The 17,874-nt window shown below is 40.7% G+C and overlaps 1 protein-coding gene across 1 annotated transcript in view; it reads left to right on the top strand.

Moving 5' to 3' along the window:
- LOC143320716 (transmembrane protein 132D) overlaps nt 1-17,874 on the top strand; it is a 243,897-nt gene that overhangs the window by 222,484 nt on the left and 3,539 nt on the right. Inside the window, exons 7-15 of the mRNA XM_076730577.1 lie at nt 4,771-4,976; nt 9,402-9,465; nt 9,736-9,867; nt 10,324-10,401; nt 12,596-12,658; nt 13,349-13,477; nt 16,020-16,148; nt 16,365-16,661; nt 17,003-17,277. Coding sequence (XP_076586692.1) covers nt 4,771-4,976; nt 9,402-9,465; nt 9,736-9,867; nt 10,324-10,401; nt 12,596-12,658; nt 13,349-13,477; nt 16,020-16,148; nt 16,365-16,661; nt 17,003-17,277 — 1,373 coding nt within the window. The remainder of the gene's footprint in view (nt 1-4,770; nt 4,977-9,401; nt 9,466-9,735; nt 9,868-10,323; nt 10,402-12,595; nt 12,659-13,348; nt 13,478-16,019; nt 16,149-16,364; nt 16,662-17,002; nt 17,278-17,874) is intronic.

The raw sequence follows: 17,874 nt of genomic DNA, 5'->3' as shown, positions 1-17,874 counted from the left end.
CTGTACAAGTAGGATTAAATTAGCATTTTCTAAACTCAAACCTCTCTCACTGAACTGAAAAGTTATAAGGCTTTTTCTTCAAACTCTCCAACTGCTGACAAAACGAACTGAAACTTGATTTCTCTTAAACATTCCTTTGGGGAAGTCAAGCAGAGTAATTCAGCAAACCTGTGGTGGAAATGATGGACGCGGACAATGGCTGCAGCGGTAGTTCAAGCAGAATTTGTGCATTCCCTTGACTTCTGCTGTCTTATACTGTCATTGTAAACTGAACTCTGCCACAGTAACCCAAGTGCAGTTTTCACACTGATTTACACCTGGAATATAAAAATGATTTGGAGAAATAGTTTGAGGCACCAACAGTCTAACATCCCTTTGATGTTAACAAGCGGTAAATCAGGTTTCAGAGAGAGAGAAAGATGAAGAGGCAGACGGTGCGATGGGGAGGGAGGGCGAGGCGGAGACAAAAGAAGAAGAGAAGGTCAAGAGAGGGAAATAGTGGATGTTGGGGGAGATATCAAGAAAATTAAAGGGAGGGAATAAAAAGAGAAATTGAAAAGAAGAAGCAGTGAGGAGAAGGGTTGGGCACCTTTCCTTTTATGTTTGGGGAGCGGAAGCAGACAGAAGAAAGTAAAATTGAAAGAAATTAAAAGGTGAGAGGAGATAGAGAGGAAATGGTTTAGCTCAGATGTACAAAATGTTAACTTCTTTTGAGATCAAAGGGTTTCATAAGGCAGCCAGAAAAAAAAAAGTCGTACCTCACAAAGTGTGAACAGGCCCTGTGTGTGTGCTTGTTTGTGTTTATCAGGGAAATGGGAAATTCTGTCCTGAACGTGATCCAGTCTGAGCTCGACAATAATCAACCAGAACCTGACTCCAATCTTCAATATTTTAATGTCGTATTTTTGTTAAATGGGTAAAACATCATAACTTCTGGAACCAGAGAAGTTGATGTTTACATATTTTACTCTGGAGTTAGCATCACTCATGCTGAGCAGGAGGCTGGAGGTATATTACGTAAGTTAATTTTGACCGCTAGGAGGCAGAAAGAAACAGAGGCCAAGCTTATCAAGTTGTTGTTAGACTAAATTATGTGCAAGCAAACTTGTTACCTTGTGTAGTGTGTGTTCAGACACAGATGCGAAGAAGTATTTGCAAGAGGTGAACGTATTTCAGTGTGAGTAGCAAAACTGTATCTTTGAGTTTTACCTCCTTCATAAACATGCAGAGACGAGAGGAAAAGAGGGAGAGACCAAAAGGAAATAAGACAAACAAGTGGAGTTTCTCCTGAGATCAGTCAGAGGCTGAACTGAAATCAGACAGTCACACTCCCACAGCCACTGTTCATGCACTGGCCAGCTACGTTGTTTTAGTTAACACCTGTCCTGTTAGTGCAATGTTTGAGGCATGAATAAAGACTTAAATGTCCAAATTTGTGTGAATGACGGAAGGCAAAAATTCACTTTGCTCTCTGTCTGAATGGTCCTTACACACCCGGCAGACAGAGCAGCATGAGCATCCCACTGAATGTGAGTCCAGTATGACCCCAACTATTGGCTCTGTTTTCATTAGAGTGAAGTCCTCAAAAAAATATCTGGGTCTGGAAAGAGCTGTTTATAGGAAATGTGAGTGCAGTAATAGAGAACCATACTGATAATGAGCAGGATAGAGAACATAAAAATCTGGATTCTGCCTATAAAAAACTGAACATATCGTAGTTTTCCACACTGTAGGTTGCTAAAATCCCCCAGAAAATATACAGAGGACATGGCACATTTAAAAAAAAAAAAAAAAAAAAAAAAAAAAAGCAGCAAAATACAGTCAATTAATGCCAATAAATGAGAGTTCAAGCTCAAATTCCTCTTGGGAAAATTAGGGCTTTGGGAGTTGAACAAGATATGCCTAAATTCTGTGGTTTTCCACTGAGGTCAAGACAAGTGAGGCTGGTCAGCAGCCTGGTAGCAATGTGAATGACCAGATGAATATGAAAAAGGATGCTGCTGAATAAAAGCATACACACGAGGGAACTCTACCCCTACAAATCAATGTTATATTTACATTTTAAAAAAAGCGCTAATGTATGAATGTCGATCAGGACTGAGGGAACGGAAGGGCTGAAGCTACTGTATGGAAATTTGCACTTTGCAAAAGAAAGACAAATGACATGGAAAAACATCGAAAGGTGAGACGGACAGGCAGTGAGTCAGACTATTAGGGACAGACAGAGAGACAGAGAAAGTCCGACAACAGAAGTGCATGTTAAATGTAAGACTGAGAGTGAAATAGGACAGGGTGGGGAGAAAGAATGAGGTGCGCGGGATAAGTGTAGCGTGGAGAGATGAAAGAGGGTGTGAAAGATGAAAAGGGAATAAAACTGAGCGATGGAGGAGGGAAGGTAAGTGGAAGGGTAAAGAAAGAGCAGGAGGAGAAGTTATGCCGGGGATGGCTGAATGGCTGTGGAAATTAAAAAAAAACAATCAGAAATAATGAGGGACAGGACAGAGAGAAACAGAACGACAGGAAATATTTTCATCACAGATTTGCAGCAATTAATATGATTTGTTATTTACGTTCATTATAGATTTTACCTGTTGTACATTTAGATGATTGGACTCAGTGCTGTCTTAGTTTTTAAGCTCTTGCAGAGGATCCAGTCAGAAAAAGTATCATTTTCTTCTTCTCTTCTAAAACATTTAGAAATGCATAAAATGAAAGCGATATTAAACAGTTGAAAAGGTGTTTTTATTGCATGCTTGCTGATCTTTGGCTCCTTCCCTGAGAGATATCTGCTCTTTCTGTACCCTTACACTTAGCTTCCCTCCACCATTGCTCTATTTTATTCCCTTAGCTGTAATTCCAGGATTTCATTTTTATGAGCACTTCTATTAACTCTTTCACCTCGCTGTAGGACATATTTATTTGTAGTAAAGATATACAGTATAAATCTTGACTTAAGATATACAATACAAAATATATGTATCTTCCACACCGACTTGGCAGACTATAACAATTTGCCTACTGTGGGTTATGATCAGTTTCCGTCTTACATGAATCCATTGTTGGTAAAACACGTGGGACGACTGGTCCAAAATATGTCATCTCAATCGGTCACCCAGTCAGACAAGCAGGGAGGGTGAAAATGAAAGTGACTAAAATCTTGGCTTTTCCATTGTTCTGCCTGTCAGACTGTCTGTAAGGGTGCTGTCCACCTTCTGGAATACTACAACCATAATAATCCAGTGTCTACTTTCATTTTTTGCTCCTCAGTTTTGGCTGAATTTGAATAATGCTGTTCTAAAACTAGATATCCGCATTTCCATAATTATGGAAACGGAAAACAAGGTACTTTTAAGGACAAGACGAAACTTCAGTCGGGTTGAGAAATGAAACCTTATCCACACACTTTGACTGTCCATGAAAACTGGGAGGTAAATCTAGGGTGATTTTACGCTCGAGCAGATTCAGTCTGTCGTGTTTTGGAGATAACAAATTTGTGTTTTATGTTTGTTTTAACATTGCATGATTGGGATTCATCTGAGAGAATTAACTCAATGAATTATTGTTGCGTCCTTGTGCCTGAGCAGACACCATGTGCATATGAACTCTGAAATCACTGCGTTAGATACTAGTGACAGTGTTAGTGTTTGACAAACAGGGGGAGAAGAGGTCCTCAGATCCTGAAGTGAAAGCACCTATAAAGAAATGTACATATACTCCAATACAAGTAAAATGTCCATTACATCACTCGATTAGAGTAAGACTGATGAAACAATGTGTAAGCAGCATTTTGTAGCAGCTGTTGCAGCTGGTCAAGGTGGAGCTATTTTAGACTACTTAAGATAGCGTGACAGAAGCTAATGTGGTCCAGCGGTTTCCAGCCGAGGGATCAGGCCCCTCCGAAGGGTCACCAAATAAATCTTCAGGGGTCATGAGGTGATTAATGGGGAAGCAACAAAGGGGGAAAAGTACCTTAAAACTGTACTAGCTTTTGAATAAATGTGCTTAGTTATTTTCCACCAGTGCAGACAGTTAGCTGAGCTGTGACTGACTCAGTGTTGTTAAACATTTGATAGAAATCTGAAATTAATAAGTTATTCTATATGAATTACTGGAAACAATGAGACCATAGTTTGGATGATTTTTCAAATGTTAGACTATATTTTTTTTATTCCTCTCACAGAGAGAATGTTTGTCTTTGCCCTCCAGCTCTCTTCATATTTTAGAGAGGATCTCCTCCGAGATCCATCGGCACATTCTTTAAAATGCAGCGCAAAGGTTGCCAGTTTTCTCTTGGGTGTTCTTTTGTGTAATTATAATAATGTCTTACACCTGATGTGATTTTCAGGCTTTAGAATGTTACATGTTGTACATTTAATACATTTCTTCAGATTAGCGGAGGTTCCAGTAGCTCCCTGGGTATTCACAAACCCAAAATGCCACCGCTGTGCAGGAAGAGGCTACAGAAGCATATTATTAACCTTTCTTTATAGGGCACTTTGCAAAACAGTGTTCCAAGTGCTTTACAAGATGAATAAAAGTGTAAGCAATCACTGGCAAAAAATCTTATTTGCTGCAAGAGCATGAAAGCTCTGATGAAAACTCGCTCCAGGCTGTGCTTAAGGAATGCACAACAGAGGCTGCATCTGTTTCTGTGGAAATCACCGAGTTGAGTCTCTGTGAGGTCAGGTAGAAATGTCATACTCTGCATGCATGTTGTCCCAAACTCAACCCATCACATTCTCTCCTCTTTTGCTCTTTTTCTCTTTCCAGGTCTCCCCAAACTGTGACCAGGTTTTGGTGAACGGTAAAGAAATGCGCGGTCGGCAGTCATTGGCAGTCAACTTCACCTACCTGCACCTTTCTGCTCAGCTGCAGCTCACCGTCTGGGTGCCCAAGCTTCCTCTGCAGATAGACGTGTCAGATACTGAGCTGAGCCAGGTTAAAGGCTGGAGGGTGCCGATCATCACTAACAAGAGGTAAATTACCTGGATGGCCTTAGGGGAACAATTGAGGGAAACATCGCGGGTGTAAGTATGAGTATCTGTTTGTATTTTTCCAGGTTTTTTATATCAATTTTACTATTTACAAGTTACAAAAACATGATGATGATACACCAACCTGTAGTGTTATGTTTGTGTCTGTTAAGTGACCCAGATATGTATCGTAGGGACATTTCACAGTTGATAAATAATATACACATATAAGTGCATCTTAATGTATTATTAGTACCACAAATAAAACAAGATAAATGGACAGATGTTTACTTCCTCACAGAGCAATCTGACATACTTTCTTTGTAATTGACTGCTGATGGCACACAAGGAAGAATGTGCTTTGGAGCGTGATGATCAATATTACTTGTGTTAGTTTTTTTTCAGGAATTATATTCAAGCCTCGAAATTATTACAATTGATTGAGGTTGAAGTATTACATATAGCTCTTTCATAAAGTCACAGAGATTACTGACTGATCCAAACCCACACATGAGCATGCACCAACAACCACACAACTGAATATACTAGAAATCTAGTCGTAATGTGTAAACAAGTGTTGTCACACAGGCATTATTGATACAAACAATCAAAACCAAAAGAGCCTCCGCTCACATCAAACGTGTCGTATTCTGGAGACTGTGGTGGTTGCAATTTGCTGAAATGTGTGCAAGAGCAGAAACAACAGAAAAGGCAGATATACTCTGAGCCCTGACTACAGCGCTTTCCTTGGTCCATGCACTTGTTGTGCTTGAAAGCAGCCAATGCATATTGTTTCTTCAACAAAAGGTACTGAGTTTCAGCATGTGATAAAAAAGAGAAAAGAATGACTGTGTGAGTCACTGTTTTATCTGATTGGTTTTATCTTAAGATTTTTGTGTGTTTCTATGCAACTGAGGGAGAAACGGCAGAACTGAGGCAGAGTGTGAACAAGTGTGTGTCTTGGCTTTTGTGTGTGTATTTGTGTGTGTGTGATATAATGCCTATTGAATGGAGCGGTTGAGAGCAGATATCATTCCAGCCAGTCTGTGATTTCTTCTGAGGTCAAGGCCTGCCTGGCTATACTGATGACAGCTATTATGGCTTGAGCATCATTGTCAGTAAATGAACAACACAACTGATTGTAGCTTAAACAGCAGTAACAACAGTAATTTAAACCAGACCTGTTGACACTGGGATATGAAATACGGTAATACGGCCCCCACCCATACATTGAGACGAGGTTACGGTTGGCAAATCCGAAAGTCACCACGAGGCAACAACTTGAATATTTAACAAATATTTAAAGACAATTGAGGGAGAGGGAGGTAAAATAAGGGAGAATCCTGGGAAAAACAGGAGAGTTGACAGGTCTTAAACACACACATCCATTCACGCACACATACACTTTCTCCTGAGGGAGACAGTGCAAGTCGGTCAGGATGAGACAGGATGTTGGTTTGTGAGTGTTTTTTTATTTCCATACTTTTTGTGTGTGCATGCACATGCTTGTTTACTGTTTTATGCAGCTTTTTATGTGTTTTTTGCAAAGTGAACGAAAGCAGGATGGTGAAGGCAAAAAAGCTGGAGAGAAATAAGGAATGTAGGACAGAATATAAACTGATACTGTCGCATATAAACTCTAAAAGAAAAAAAAAAAATGGCCCACCTGTGATTTTTTTTCTCACTGTGTAATTTGATGCGGATCTGGATCTGGATTCCTATTAATACAATTTTTCAATTTAGAGGATTGTGGAGCCTCCTTGGCTGAAGTATATATTTTTTTTCAATATGTGTATATTTTCTTTTCCTTTCTGTATTTTATCACTTCTACTCCTCCTCCTCCTCCTCCTCCTTGCAGAGTGTATAATGTTAAATGTTTCAACTGAATGAAATCCAAAATGTTGTGTATTTCCCTTGAGGATGGAGCTGTGATGTTGCAGTATGCACATCAACCATGTGACAAAAAACAAACTTCTACATAGGCTACATTTGTGTTCAGCTGCTTTGCTGTATATAACTAAGAAACTCTTAACTTCAGTGCACAGACGGTTCGTGGAAGCTGCCACATTAAGATGCACAGCCTCCAACTCAACCCACCTCAGATTCAGAGTCGCAATGGGAGAAAAAAGTTTTAAAGGCTCAGATTTTAATAACAGCGGTTGAAAATCGACTGTGTTCTTTCTTTCTCAGGTTACAAAAACCCAATTCCTTATGGTCCACATGTCTTTTCTCTCTGCATGCATGCCTGCATCCTTCTGTGCCTCTTTGTTTGATTTGTATGTGCGTGGTATGTGGGTACCTGTGTGTGTGTGTCTGTGTGTGTGTGTGTGTCTGTGTCTGTGTGTGTCTGTGTCTGTGTGTGTGTCTGTGTGTGTTTGCCCCACCCCACCCTCCATTCTGTTCTGCTGGGCCTATTTTTCAATTTTGCCAATTTCTGCTCAGATAGCTACCAACATGTGTGCATACAGAGACACAAACAGACACACATACACACCTCTATCTCCCCTAACCACTATCTCACAGAAATAGACACAAGCACTATTAGGCACACACTCTTACACAGACACATGTGCAACTGGGGCACTGGAAAATGGAAAGAGAATTCCTGTAATTTTACCTGGGTTTCACACTCTGGGACAGTTATAGGACACAGAGGTAGTCCTGTGTGTGTGTGTGTGTCTGTGTGTGTGTGTGTGTGTGTGTGTGTGTGTGTGTGTGTGTTTTCTTGTGTGAATGCCTGCCTGCATGTGGTATTGTGTAGCTATTACACAGAGGGAAGAAAAGAAGAAAGAATGTGTGTGTGCTTCTTGCGACTGTCTGTGAGAGAGAAAGCGAGCTCCACGAGGGAGCGAGGTTTTCTGTTTTAACACTGATAGTGTATTCAAAGCATTGTTGGAGTCATTTCATTTCTTTTTATGGGGTGATTATTCAGCCTCCTCAGCTGTGGAATTACACCAAGTATACAGTTTTCATGTTATTATTTTATATATTTCTAATTTGGTATATTTGTTTGGTATTTAACCCAAGTTAGGCTTTATTGGGAGGTGCACAGTGGTGACAAATATTAAAGACAAATGACACTACTGACACTGCAGATGAAATGATTCCATAATCAATTGTTGAACTACTGCTGCTGTTTGTTGTACTTGAACAAAAAAGAAGTATGATATGCAGCTGGTTGAGAAGTACTGCAAGTGTATTTTGAAATTCACTCAACATTCAAAAAGTATATGTGTGTGTGTGTGTGTGTGTGTGTGTGTGTGTGTGTGTGTGGGTGGGTGGGTGTGTGTGTGTAAAGCTGCACTCTACAAATAAACCTAAATTTGATGTGGGAGTGACTTTTCATAAATTTATTCCACCCGTCTGCTGCATGTCTACATAACTAGAATTATTTATTTTAGGTCATCTACAGATTGTTAGCATTCAGTGCAACATGAAGGCTACAGTGTTTAAACTGTATCGTCAGGACACCATGAAACATAGAGTGGTGTGTCGTCTGCATAGTGATGTAAACAGGTATTGCTGATAATAGAGCCAAGCAGAGGTGTATTAAGATTAAACAGGAGCAGTCCGAGAATGAGTCCCTGTGGGACTCCATGCAAACCTTGCGTTTTCCTTTGGTTCTTTTCTATCATAATTTTTATGTTTGTTTGTTTTTAGTTTCCAGATGTGCAGATAGGATTCACTCACCCTCAATCCTGTCAACAACCCAATACAGGAAGTCAGTCAGTTGTCATCCTTAGGTCATGAACAAATTTTGCATGAGGTTTTTCAGTGCTGGGATCAGAAACCACAACTGTACCAAACATTTCTGGTCTTTTAACCCATCAGTAGCAAGTTTGATGTTATACTTTCCAGTCCAAACTGACATGAAAATCTGTCAAGAACAGCTGCTTATCTCTCTTTAAGACAACATACTCAGCACATATTACAATTTTTTGCCTTTGGAGCTGCATTGTTATGACCACATCAAACATTCTAGACCATTTGAGCAGTTTCATGTGTTTTTATCCTGCAACTGCTTTTTGATTGTGTTCCTTACAGGTGCAGCCATTTGAACTTGGGCTCCATTCACGAAATTAATGAATGCTTTTTCAGTAGAAGTTACAGTATGTTAAGTATACTGTTTAATGAAACTCACCCGCAGACAGTATTGGCTAACAATGGAGCACAAGGCCAGTTAAATTCTCAATAATTTGTTCACCCAGGCATTCCAGGAAATCCACATTGTGCAATTTAAATGCTATAAAAGTGTTGCAGCTGGATTAAAAACTCAAGTGTCTTTTCATTGACTGAGAGTGTAACCTGGAGCAGAGATTATACAGTAGATTACCTGAAGCTATGTGTAGAGTATAAAAATGGCATTTAATTACCAGATAATCTCACCCTCTCTTCTCTCACTGGCTCATTTATCTCCTTTCTTCCCAGACCTACGAGAGACAGTGAAGATGACGAGGATGATGAGAGGAAGGGCAAAGGCTGCACCCTGCAGGTATTATTTGATTGGTTTGCATATCACACTTTTAAAGAGAATTCTTTAATCCCCCTCTTCAATGTCATTATCCCTGAAAAAGAGCTGTACTACTACTTACTGAGAATGAAATGTGACTTGCTGTAGGTAATGTTTAGCGTGAGTTGCTTTAGGATACTGTGCAGCATTATTGTGTTTTTCTATTAGTTAACTCACAAGCTAACACAGAGACATAAGAGCCCATTGTGCAGTTAGCTGTACAGTCTAATTTGACCTCTCTTGACCTTTCAGTATCAGTACGCCTTGGTGCGGGTCCTCACTCATTTTGTCGCAGAACCCTCTGACCCAGGAGGAGAGATGGTCTACATGTTAGGAGCAGACTGGCAAGCTGACATCACTCATTTGGTCCTGGACCAGCTGAAGGTAAGTATACACAAATACTCACATATATGCACAAATGTAACCAGATGTTCCTTGAGGGAATAGTTCAGTATTTTGAAAAATATGCTCATTCATCTTCTGAGAGTTAGATGAGAACATCAATGCCACTTTCATGTCTGTGCATTAAGTACAGACACAGTCGCTGTACCTGGCTTTAGAGGGGCTAGTTGGCTGATTTTAAAACTTTGGAGAGTGCCAAGCAGGCTGTTTCCTAGTATTTTCCGAGTCATTGATATTGAAAAACATTGATATTGAGAAAAAGTTTTGTATTTTAGAAAATGTTGAACTTTTCCTGTGAAGACTGATGTTTGACTGCTGAAAATAAGCAATTTTCTGTCATACTGATCCAGGATAAATGTACAAAAGCCTAAAAGATCACTTCTGGACAAATTAATTCAACTTGTAGCAGTGGCTGACAGATGCGTCTGTGCTCCACAGGTCGAAGATCCTCGCATTGCCAGACTGATAGATGGACGAATCTTGATCGGACGGGACTTGGGGATCACCACTATACAGGTAGGTACCCTCTGTTCTACTGTCATCACTCTACACATGATCCAGTCTGTTCTCCTGCACGTTATTTTTAACAATTTCAGTTCATATTATTGTCGCAAACCACAAAACAGCCCAGTCTCCTAATTGAAGCACATTTGGACAAGAAGTCCAGAGAAAGACACTTGGAAAATGTGTGATTATGTGAAGCGCAGTGTAATTCATCAACTCAGACTGCAGCCATAAGCACTCCAGTGATGTAAACATTATCCTCTCTTTTTTTTCCTCTCCTCTTCCTCTCTTGCAGTTTTAAGCCTCGCCTGCTAGCTCGTTACACAATTAGTCACAATTAACTGTCGGATTTGGCCCTGACATCTCAGCGTGATGTTGAGCAATTACACACAGACACACACTCGCACTGGCACACAGTGAACACACTGGCGCACTTGCTGAATTCCAATAAGCCGGTCCATAATGACTGGATGTGACAGTGGAGGACAGTCCTGTGGCTTACCGTCTTACATTACTGGTAGACTGTTTTGTAGCAGAGCTCAGGAAAAAGCACCAAATATATCACAGACAGAGTTGAGACGGTTTTTGTTATATTGTGTTACATCTCCATCTTTCGTGTCAGAGTATGTAAACGATATATATATTTGTCCAAAGTTCCTACATTTGCCTGATTGCTTGTGTTATGCATGTGTAAGAAATGGGTTGGCACTGAGTTCGGTGCAGCAGTGGGGGGGCATCTTGGGGATTTTTGGGAACAGCTGAGTGTGTGTTGCGTCCGTTCAACTGGGGACCGCTGCACGCATGCATGCATACAGACACACACACACACACACACACACACTCGTGCACGCAGACAGCTGTGCTCTGTTTGGGAGCCAGGAGAGAGAATTTACCCAGCATTCCCATCGAGATGCCAGTCGACAGCCGTCATTTGATAGTTTGACATTTCAATTTTACCCCCCAGCTCCGTCTCCCCGACTCTCGCCTCTTCCTCTCCTCCCCGTCTCTCTTTCTCCTTTCTCACCCCCAGTCTCTCTTACTCGCCCTCTTATTCGCTGTCTGTCTTGAAGAGCAATCCCAGAGCCGTCAATCATTGCATTTTGTTACCTCGCTGAGGGTGGGATTGAGTTTGACGCCCCGACACGTTCGCTGAGAGATTTTCTTTGTACACCAATCAGATCTGCCTGTCCTCCTGTCGCCGGGCGGAGTAGTACACTACAACACGGGGCTCCTAATCTCTATCACTGTCTGTCTGCTGCTCCCTCTCTCCATCTGTACCTCAATCTCTTCTGTGCTCCTTCTTTCTGCCCCCTCTCACTTTCTGTCCTCCTCTATTTGTCATTGTCTCTCTCTCTCTCTGACACCTACTCCATTTATTTCTCTCTCGCTCACTTGCTGTCTCTCACTACACACTCTCTTCTCTTTTCATTCACACTCTTTTAGATCTCCAGTTTTGGCCTTGTGCTTTGTTTATGCTAAGCTGTCTTAGTTGAACTGCTGACACATCGGTGCACAGCTGGGAGGCAGATGTGATCACTGCGTGCGTGTGTGTGTGTGTGTGTGTGTGTGTGTGTGTGTGTGTGTGTGTGTGAAATAACAGCCGCAGTGTTTCCAAAACCAGCATTGTCTTTACACAGACAATTACTAATGTCATCAGATTTTACAGGTCCGTGTTTGTCTGTGTGTTAGTTTCCTAACATTAACAGATACTGCCAGTCTATGGCCCAAAGCACAGTGGTGTTAACCAGCTCTCGTACCCCTCTGTCAATGTTAAACACTTCACTGTCACCTTAAGGCAGTAATCACTGAGACAACAAAAGCTCTGTCATGCACCTCTCTCCCATACTGTCTTCCACAGTTTCCTGTACTATGTCTGTACTTCTAATTTCCTTTAGTTGATGCAGCATGAGCCACAAGATCTTGTTGTTCCCATCACTGTTTTCCAACATTTTGAGACACAGGCTGTCATGCCATCGCTTGTCAAAAAAAAACAGCTCGTCAGTAATGTGATGTCTTTTTAGTTAGATTTTGCAGTTGCTGAAAACAGAAAACACTGACTGTGTTGTTTAGGGTTTTTCCCTGGAAAGAGTTGCAGAAGACTTGCAAATCTTCTGCAACTCCAACAATGTCAGGTTTAACTTATGACAAATTTGTACTTAAATGTCACTTTACCCCTGTTCATGTGTTGTTTGACCTGTCGTCGCAGGTTCTATCCCCACTGTCTGACTCTATTTTGGCAGAGAAGACTGTCACCGTGTTGGATGACAAGGTAAACTAACATATTGCTTTATCTTGGCATGGAGGAGGATTGTGCTGTTAAACCCCCTGTTGCAGATCACTGGTTATGTGCAAGGGGACAGTATTGAGGTGATTTGCCTAAAAATGTAAGGAAACAACATGCCTCAAAGAGAAGGTAAACGTGTTTATTAAGTGTGAACATATAAAGTGTGAACATTGAGCCCAAATTACTCATACAAAAGTATACTGAGCACACGCAGAATAAGAAAGGTAATGTATTTCAGTAGCCTTCGTAAGTTCTTCCAGTACAGTTCATTTCAGACTTTTATACTCGGCATATTCAAAGTCTTAAAATTGTCAGTTCTAAATATTGCATGCCATGCTATGGCTTAATTTTATTTTGCTACCGTACTATAATATTGCTTCAACTACATAATTTCCCCACAGAGTTTATGAAAATTTCATCATACTTCCAAAGTTCTTCAATCTGCTCCACCTTGAAAGTGATTTAAATTCACTTCTTTTTTTAAAATTTCATGCTGGAGAATCATCTGGTGAACCAGATGAACCAACCTGAATCTCGTCTCAAACAAACAAACAAACAAACAAACAAAATCCCTTTCTTGCCCTTTCCGGCTGCTAAAATGAGAGCAAACAAGTAAAAGAGTTGAACCTTTTCATTGCTTCTGCGAGTGACCTACAATATCCCTTGTTTGTCTAGGTCACCATCACAGACCTGGGAGTCCAGCTGGTGGCATCTCTCTCCCTCAGTATGTCAGCGAGTCCTGGAAACTACCAGGCTATACAGCTAACCACTACAGCAACAGACCTGCTCCACACACCAAAACAGGTACTATAGGTGCACAAACACATTGACACACATTCTCTCACACAGATCAAAATATCACCATCTCTATAACATATATCCTCCTAGGGTTGTATTCATCAGGTGATCAGAGTGTAACTTGCATGTGCAGCATACATCAAATCGCTGCTATCTATCCCTGAATCAGTTTCAAATTAGGCATGCATAACTTCCAGGCTATAGCTCTGCTTAGTTACACTTACAACCACCTGAAGGGCTCCAGTAAAACAGTATTGGTAAAACCACATCAACCGCATCTTTACACACTATATAACCATGACAAACAAACACGCTCACCTCCTGTACACACACATGCATACTATAATGCTCGGCCACCAAGCTATTCTTGACTCTCTGATCACATTGCCTAGGGTTATTTTAACACAAGCTATCTCAAGCTATTATCCCTTGCACCCTTCCCCCACCTTCCCTTCTCCATCTTTCTCTTTTAATTTTTTTTTAGAGAACAATACCTCATGTTCTAATTTCTATCCACGGGCTAATTGGATGAGAAGCAGCTCATTACAATGAAAATACAGATTTGATCTGGCATTTTATTCAAACATTAATTTCTTTTTCTATCTCCCTGTTTTTATCTACATCATTCACCATCACCTGTGGAAAGTTGAGAGAGAGGAAAAGTATGGAGGAGAAGAAGATAGGGTGGAAAGAAGCAAGTAACAGAAGTAAAAATAGAGGGAGGGAAAGGGATAAAATGTTGAGTGTAATTACTTTTGTAGGGAGGTTTACACCTCCACAATATTTTATGTGTTCTGATTAAAGAAAGCAAAGGGTTTTATCAAGGGAAATTAGTGAGGCAGGATCACTTAAATACAGGCAGAGAAAATACATTATGTGCTTAATTCTGTCCTTATTTATGGAATAGCTGCTGCAAGAAGAAGAGTGTTAAAAAAAAAAAAAAAAACATTTTTCTTCCAAGTATTTGTCCTCACTGCAATAGAAGACATGGAAACTGGAGAAAAATAGAGGAAAGAAAAGGTGTGCCTGTGTACAAAAAGAAGTGGTTAGGTTTCAATTATGAATGTTACATGTTCAGGTCTTTGTGGGTGGGTGGGTGGGTGTGTGTGGCTAGAAGGATGGGAGTGTAGATGGCTCTCTTTGTGTCTTGCTCCAAGAGTAACAACATGCTATGTATTTCCATTGTGTTGGAGACACAAACAACTGAAACATTAAAAAAAAACGTGTCAGGCTGTCACGCTACCAAGGCCAACGCCAATGAATATCTCACGTTATGTGTTCTCAGAAAAGCAGGTTTAACAGGGCCAATAGCACGACAGGCTAAAGCTCCTGTAGTCTATCAGAGAGGGATCTGTCCTTTCACCTCATTTAATTATCCTCTAAACTGTTGTAGGTCGTTCTGTATAAAGTGCCACAGACCTGAACATGCAGTAATTATTCATTTATTTATCTGTTTTGGCCATTTGGGGTCACCAGAATGAGCTATAAATAAACTGATATAGTTATTAAGGATAAAATGCTGAATGAAGTGATAGAAATAGCTGCTGTTTCGCTGCTGAATGTATTCCTATGTTCACCAGCCAGCTGCTGTGTGTGTTTATCCTTTGCTGCATCAGCCCACCCTCACCTGAGAAACAGCTGCAGAGTTTGTCTGTGGAAGTAGGTTACTATGACCCATATTTACGTTAGACAGTGACCTCTAGTGGCTGTAGTAATTATGACTGAAGCAAAGGAGGAAGTCAGGTGATTTAGTATAAAGAGCAAGGAAGTCATCATATGGAGTAGTGGCGGGATGAGTCAAACAAACTAAGACTTTCAGGCCGGACATTGCTGGACAACGAAGGTTCAGTTCAGGTTTGGTACGTCTGTCACTGGTACTCTCCAACAATATGTCAATTTGGGAACAGTCATATATTTAGTTTTGGGAGTCACTGGGAATCTACCTGTTCAGTCGTTTAGGTATGAGGACATGTTGTATGGATACAATGCTGATGGGAGCAGTGAGAAAACACCATCATGTGTTTTACAGACTAATTTGATGCATTGGTAATATGAAAATATCAGTGAGTGCAGCTTTAAATACCAGGTCTTTGGAACAAATCTGGATGGGCAATTGACAGTGCAATATGTTTTCTTCTATTAGCAAGTAAACATGTATCAGTGATGCAGGTATCCCTCACAGACCAATTAGCAAAAACATCCAAACTGTAGCAAACAAAGGAAGACTGAAGTTGTAGCTTTATGTCTGTATGTGTGCATACCCACTTGAGCATTTCACAAGATGTTACAGACAAACGTTGAATAAAGGTGCACTGTTTTACTGAGATCTGTGCATGAAACACATTGAGAAACTACAAAGACTCAAATGGCAAGCAGCAGAGATTGAGGAATGGGATGGATCAAATAGCACTGGATCACCTGAGCATATACTCCACACTCAAAAGACCACCATGGATTCTGCCCATATATCCAAAACACTGTGAAAAGAGTTATTATTGGATGTATGCTCTGAAAATTGTAGACATACTCTTTTTTCATTGTATTTCAGGAAGCTGTGATCAGTGCATGGATTCAGTACAGTGACGGTTCAGTGACGCCGCTTGATGTCTACGATCCCAAAGACTTTCTCCTCTCGGCCGTGTCATTGGATGAGAGTGTCGTCTCCATAACCAATCAGGTACTAGCCATTAGAAGTCTTTGTTATCTGACATATGGTTTTAAAGCTGTGTAAAAGATGCCAGAAACAAAAACCATGGAAGTTTTGCGAAAGTTAACTCTTGACAGAAGCTGTTGGCAGATTTTGCCAAAGTGACAGTATGGTGTTCAAAATACAACACGACCAAATTTTACTGCTGTGTCTGTTTGCCTTTACATTGTCTCTGTTTTCTATTAGGAGCAACACTGGCCCATTGTAGTGGCAGAGGGCGATGGACAGGGAACACTGGTTCGTGTAGAGATGGTCATCTCTGAAACCTGCCAAAAATCCAAAAGGAAGAGCGTCCTGGCATCTGGAGTTGGCAATGTGATTGTGAAGTTTGGAGCAAAGAGTGAGGAAAGGGGTGTGATGGGAAGAGGTGGCCAGGACGACGGAGGAGGGATGGACAACAGCACCAGCGAGCAGCGAACAAAAGATGGAGAGTGGAAGTCCAACAGTGCAGCAGTGGATCGCGAGGAAGGAGCCATGAGGAAGGTGGGCGGTTTGATGGTTGGATGAATCGGAGCAGGACTGATTTTTTTTCCATTATGTTGTCAGTGCAGTTGGTAAAACGAGTAATTTTCTACACAATAATTGGATAGTTTGACTGTATTCTCACTTAACTCATTGGGACGTGAACACTGCTGGGAGTGAGTGTTCAATAAAATCTTAATCTCTGGTAACAGCATTATTCAAAATTCCTACAATGTTAAACAATTTAGCCTAAATTCACAAATTCATTAAAATCAATGCCCAACGCAAAAGGTTGTAGACTGAAATTTAGCGATGAACATGAGCATGGAGTTAACATTTCTATCCTCTTTCGCATCAATCAGGTTAGCACAACAACCAAGAGCACAGTAACCCATCGTGCTTCAGGTGGTAAAGCTGCCGGTGGAGGCAGCAGCAGCAGCCGGGGTGGAGGCCCCAGCCAAGCAGGGGACTATAGTAGCTACCCAGCACAAGTGGAGGTACCAGGCACTGGGGATAGTGAGCTGACCCAGACCACTCGAGGACTGTCGGACCTGGAGATTGGAATGTATGCCCTTTTGGGTGTATTCTGTTTGGCAATACTGGTCTTCCTCATCAACTGCGTCAGCTTTGCCTTCAGGTAAAATTGAGGACTCTCATGTTTGTTAGGTTGAATAGTAAGACCTTCAACATCACAGTTGAACAGTCTCTGTGTGGACCACCACATGACCCTGGACACACCAAGCACCTGGTACGGACAGACAATGTGTTTAGTGGCTAAATTTGGTTTATTTATTTTTGTTTGCTTTCAAACCCAAAATGAATTCCTCATTTCATTTGTTTGGTTTGAATTTGACTGTCCAGTCCAATAGTTTTGGTTCAAATATATGTTGCATGTAGCTATTATTATAACAGTAGTACATTTATTTACCTTATATTATTTACCTTTATTTATTAACTATAATAACCTCATCAATATGTGCAAAAAATTAACTGGGCTGTGCAATAATTCAATAGTGCAATACTATGGTGTGTATATATATATTATTGATACTGCATATTATTACTGCATTATTTGACCATTATTAGTATTAATATTATTACTATCTATCTATCTATCTATCTATCTATCTAAGCAAGTGGCTCAATTTCCCCTCAGGGATCAATAAAATATTCCGATTCTGCTTCTGATAAGAACAATTTTACGGGTCATAAGGTTTATTTCTGATTAACTCAA

The sequence above is a fragment of the Chaetodon auriga genome, chromosome 5 (genome assembly GCF_051107435.1).
Source record: "Chaetodon auriga isolate fChaAug3 chromosome 5, fChaAug3.hap1, whole genome shotgun sequence".
NCBI classification, from domain to species: Eukaryota; Metazoa; Chordata; class Actinopteri; order Chaetodontiformes; family Chaetodontidae; genus Chaetodon; species Chaetodon auriga.
This window is presented reverse-complemented; position numbering and strand designations above follow the sequence as displayed.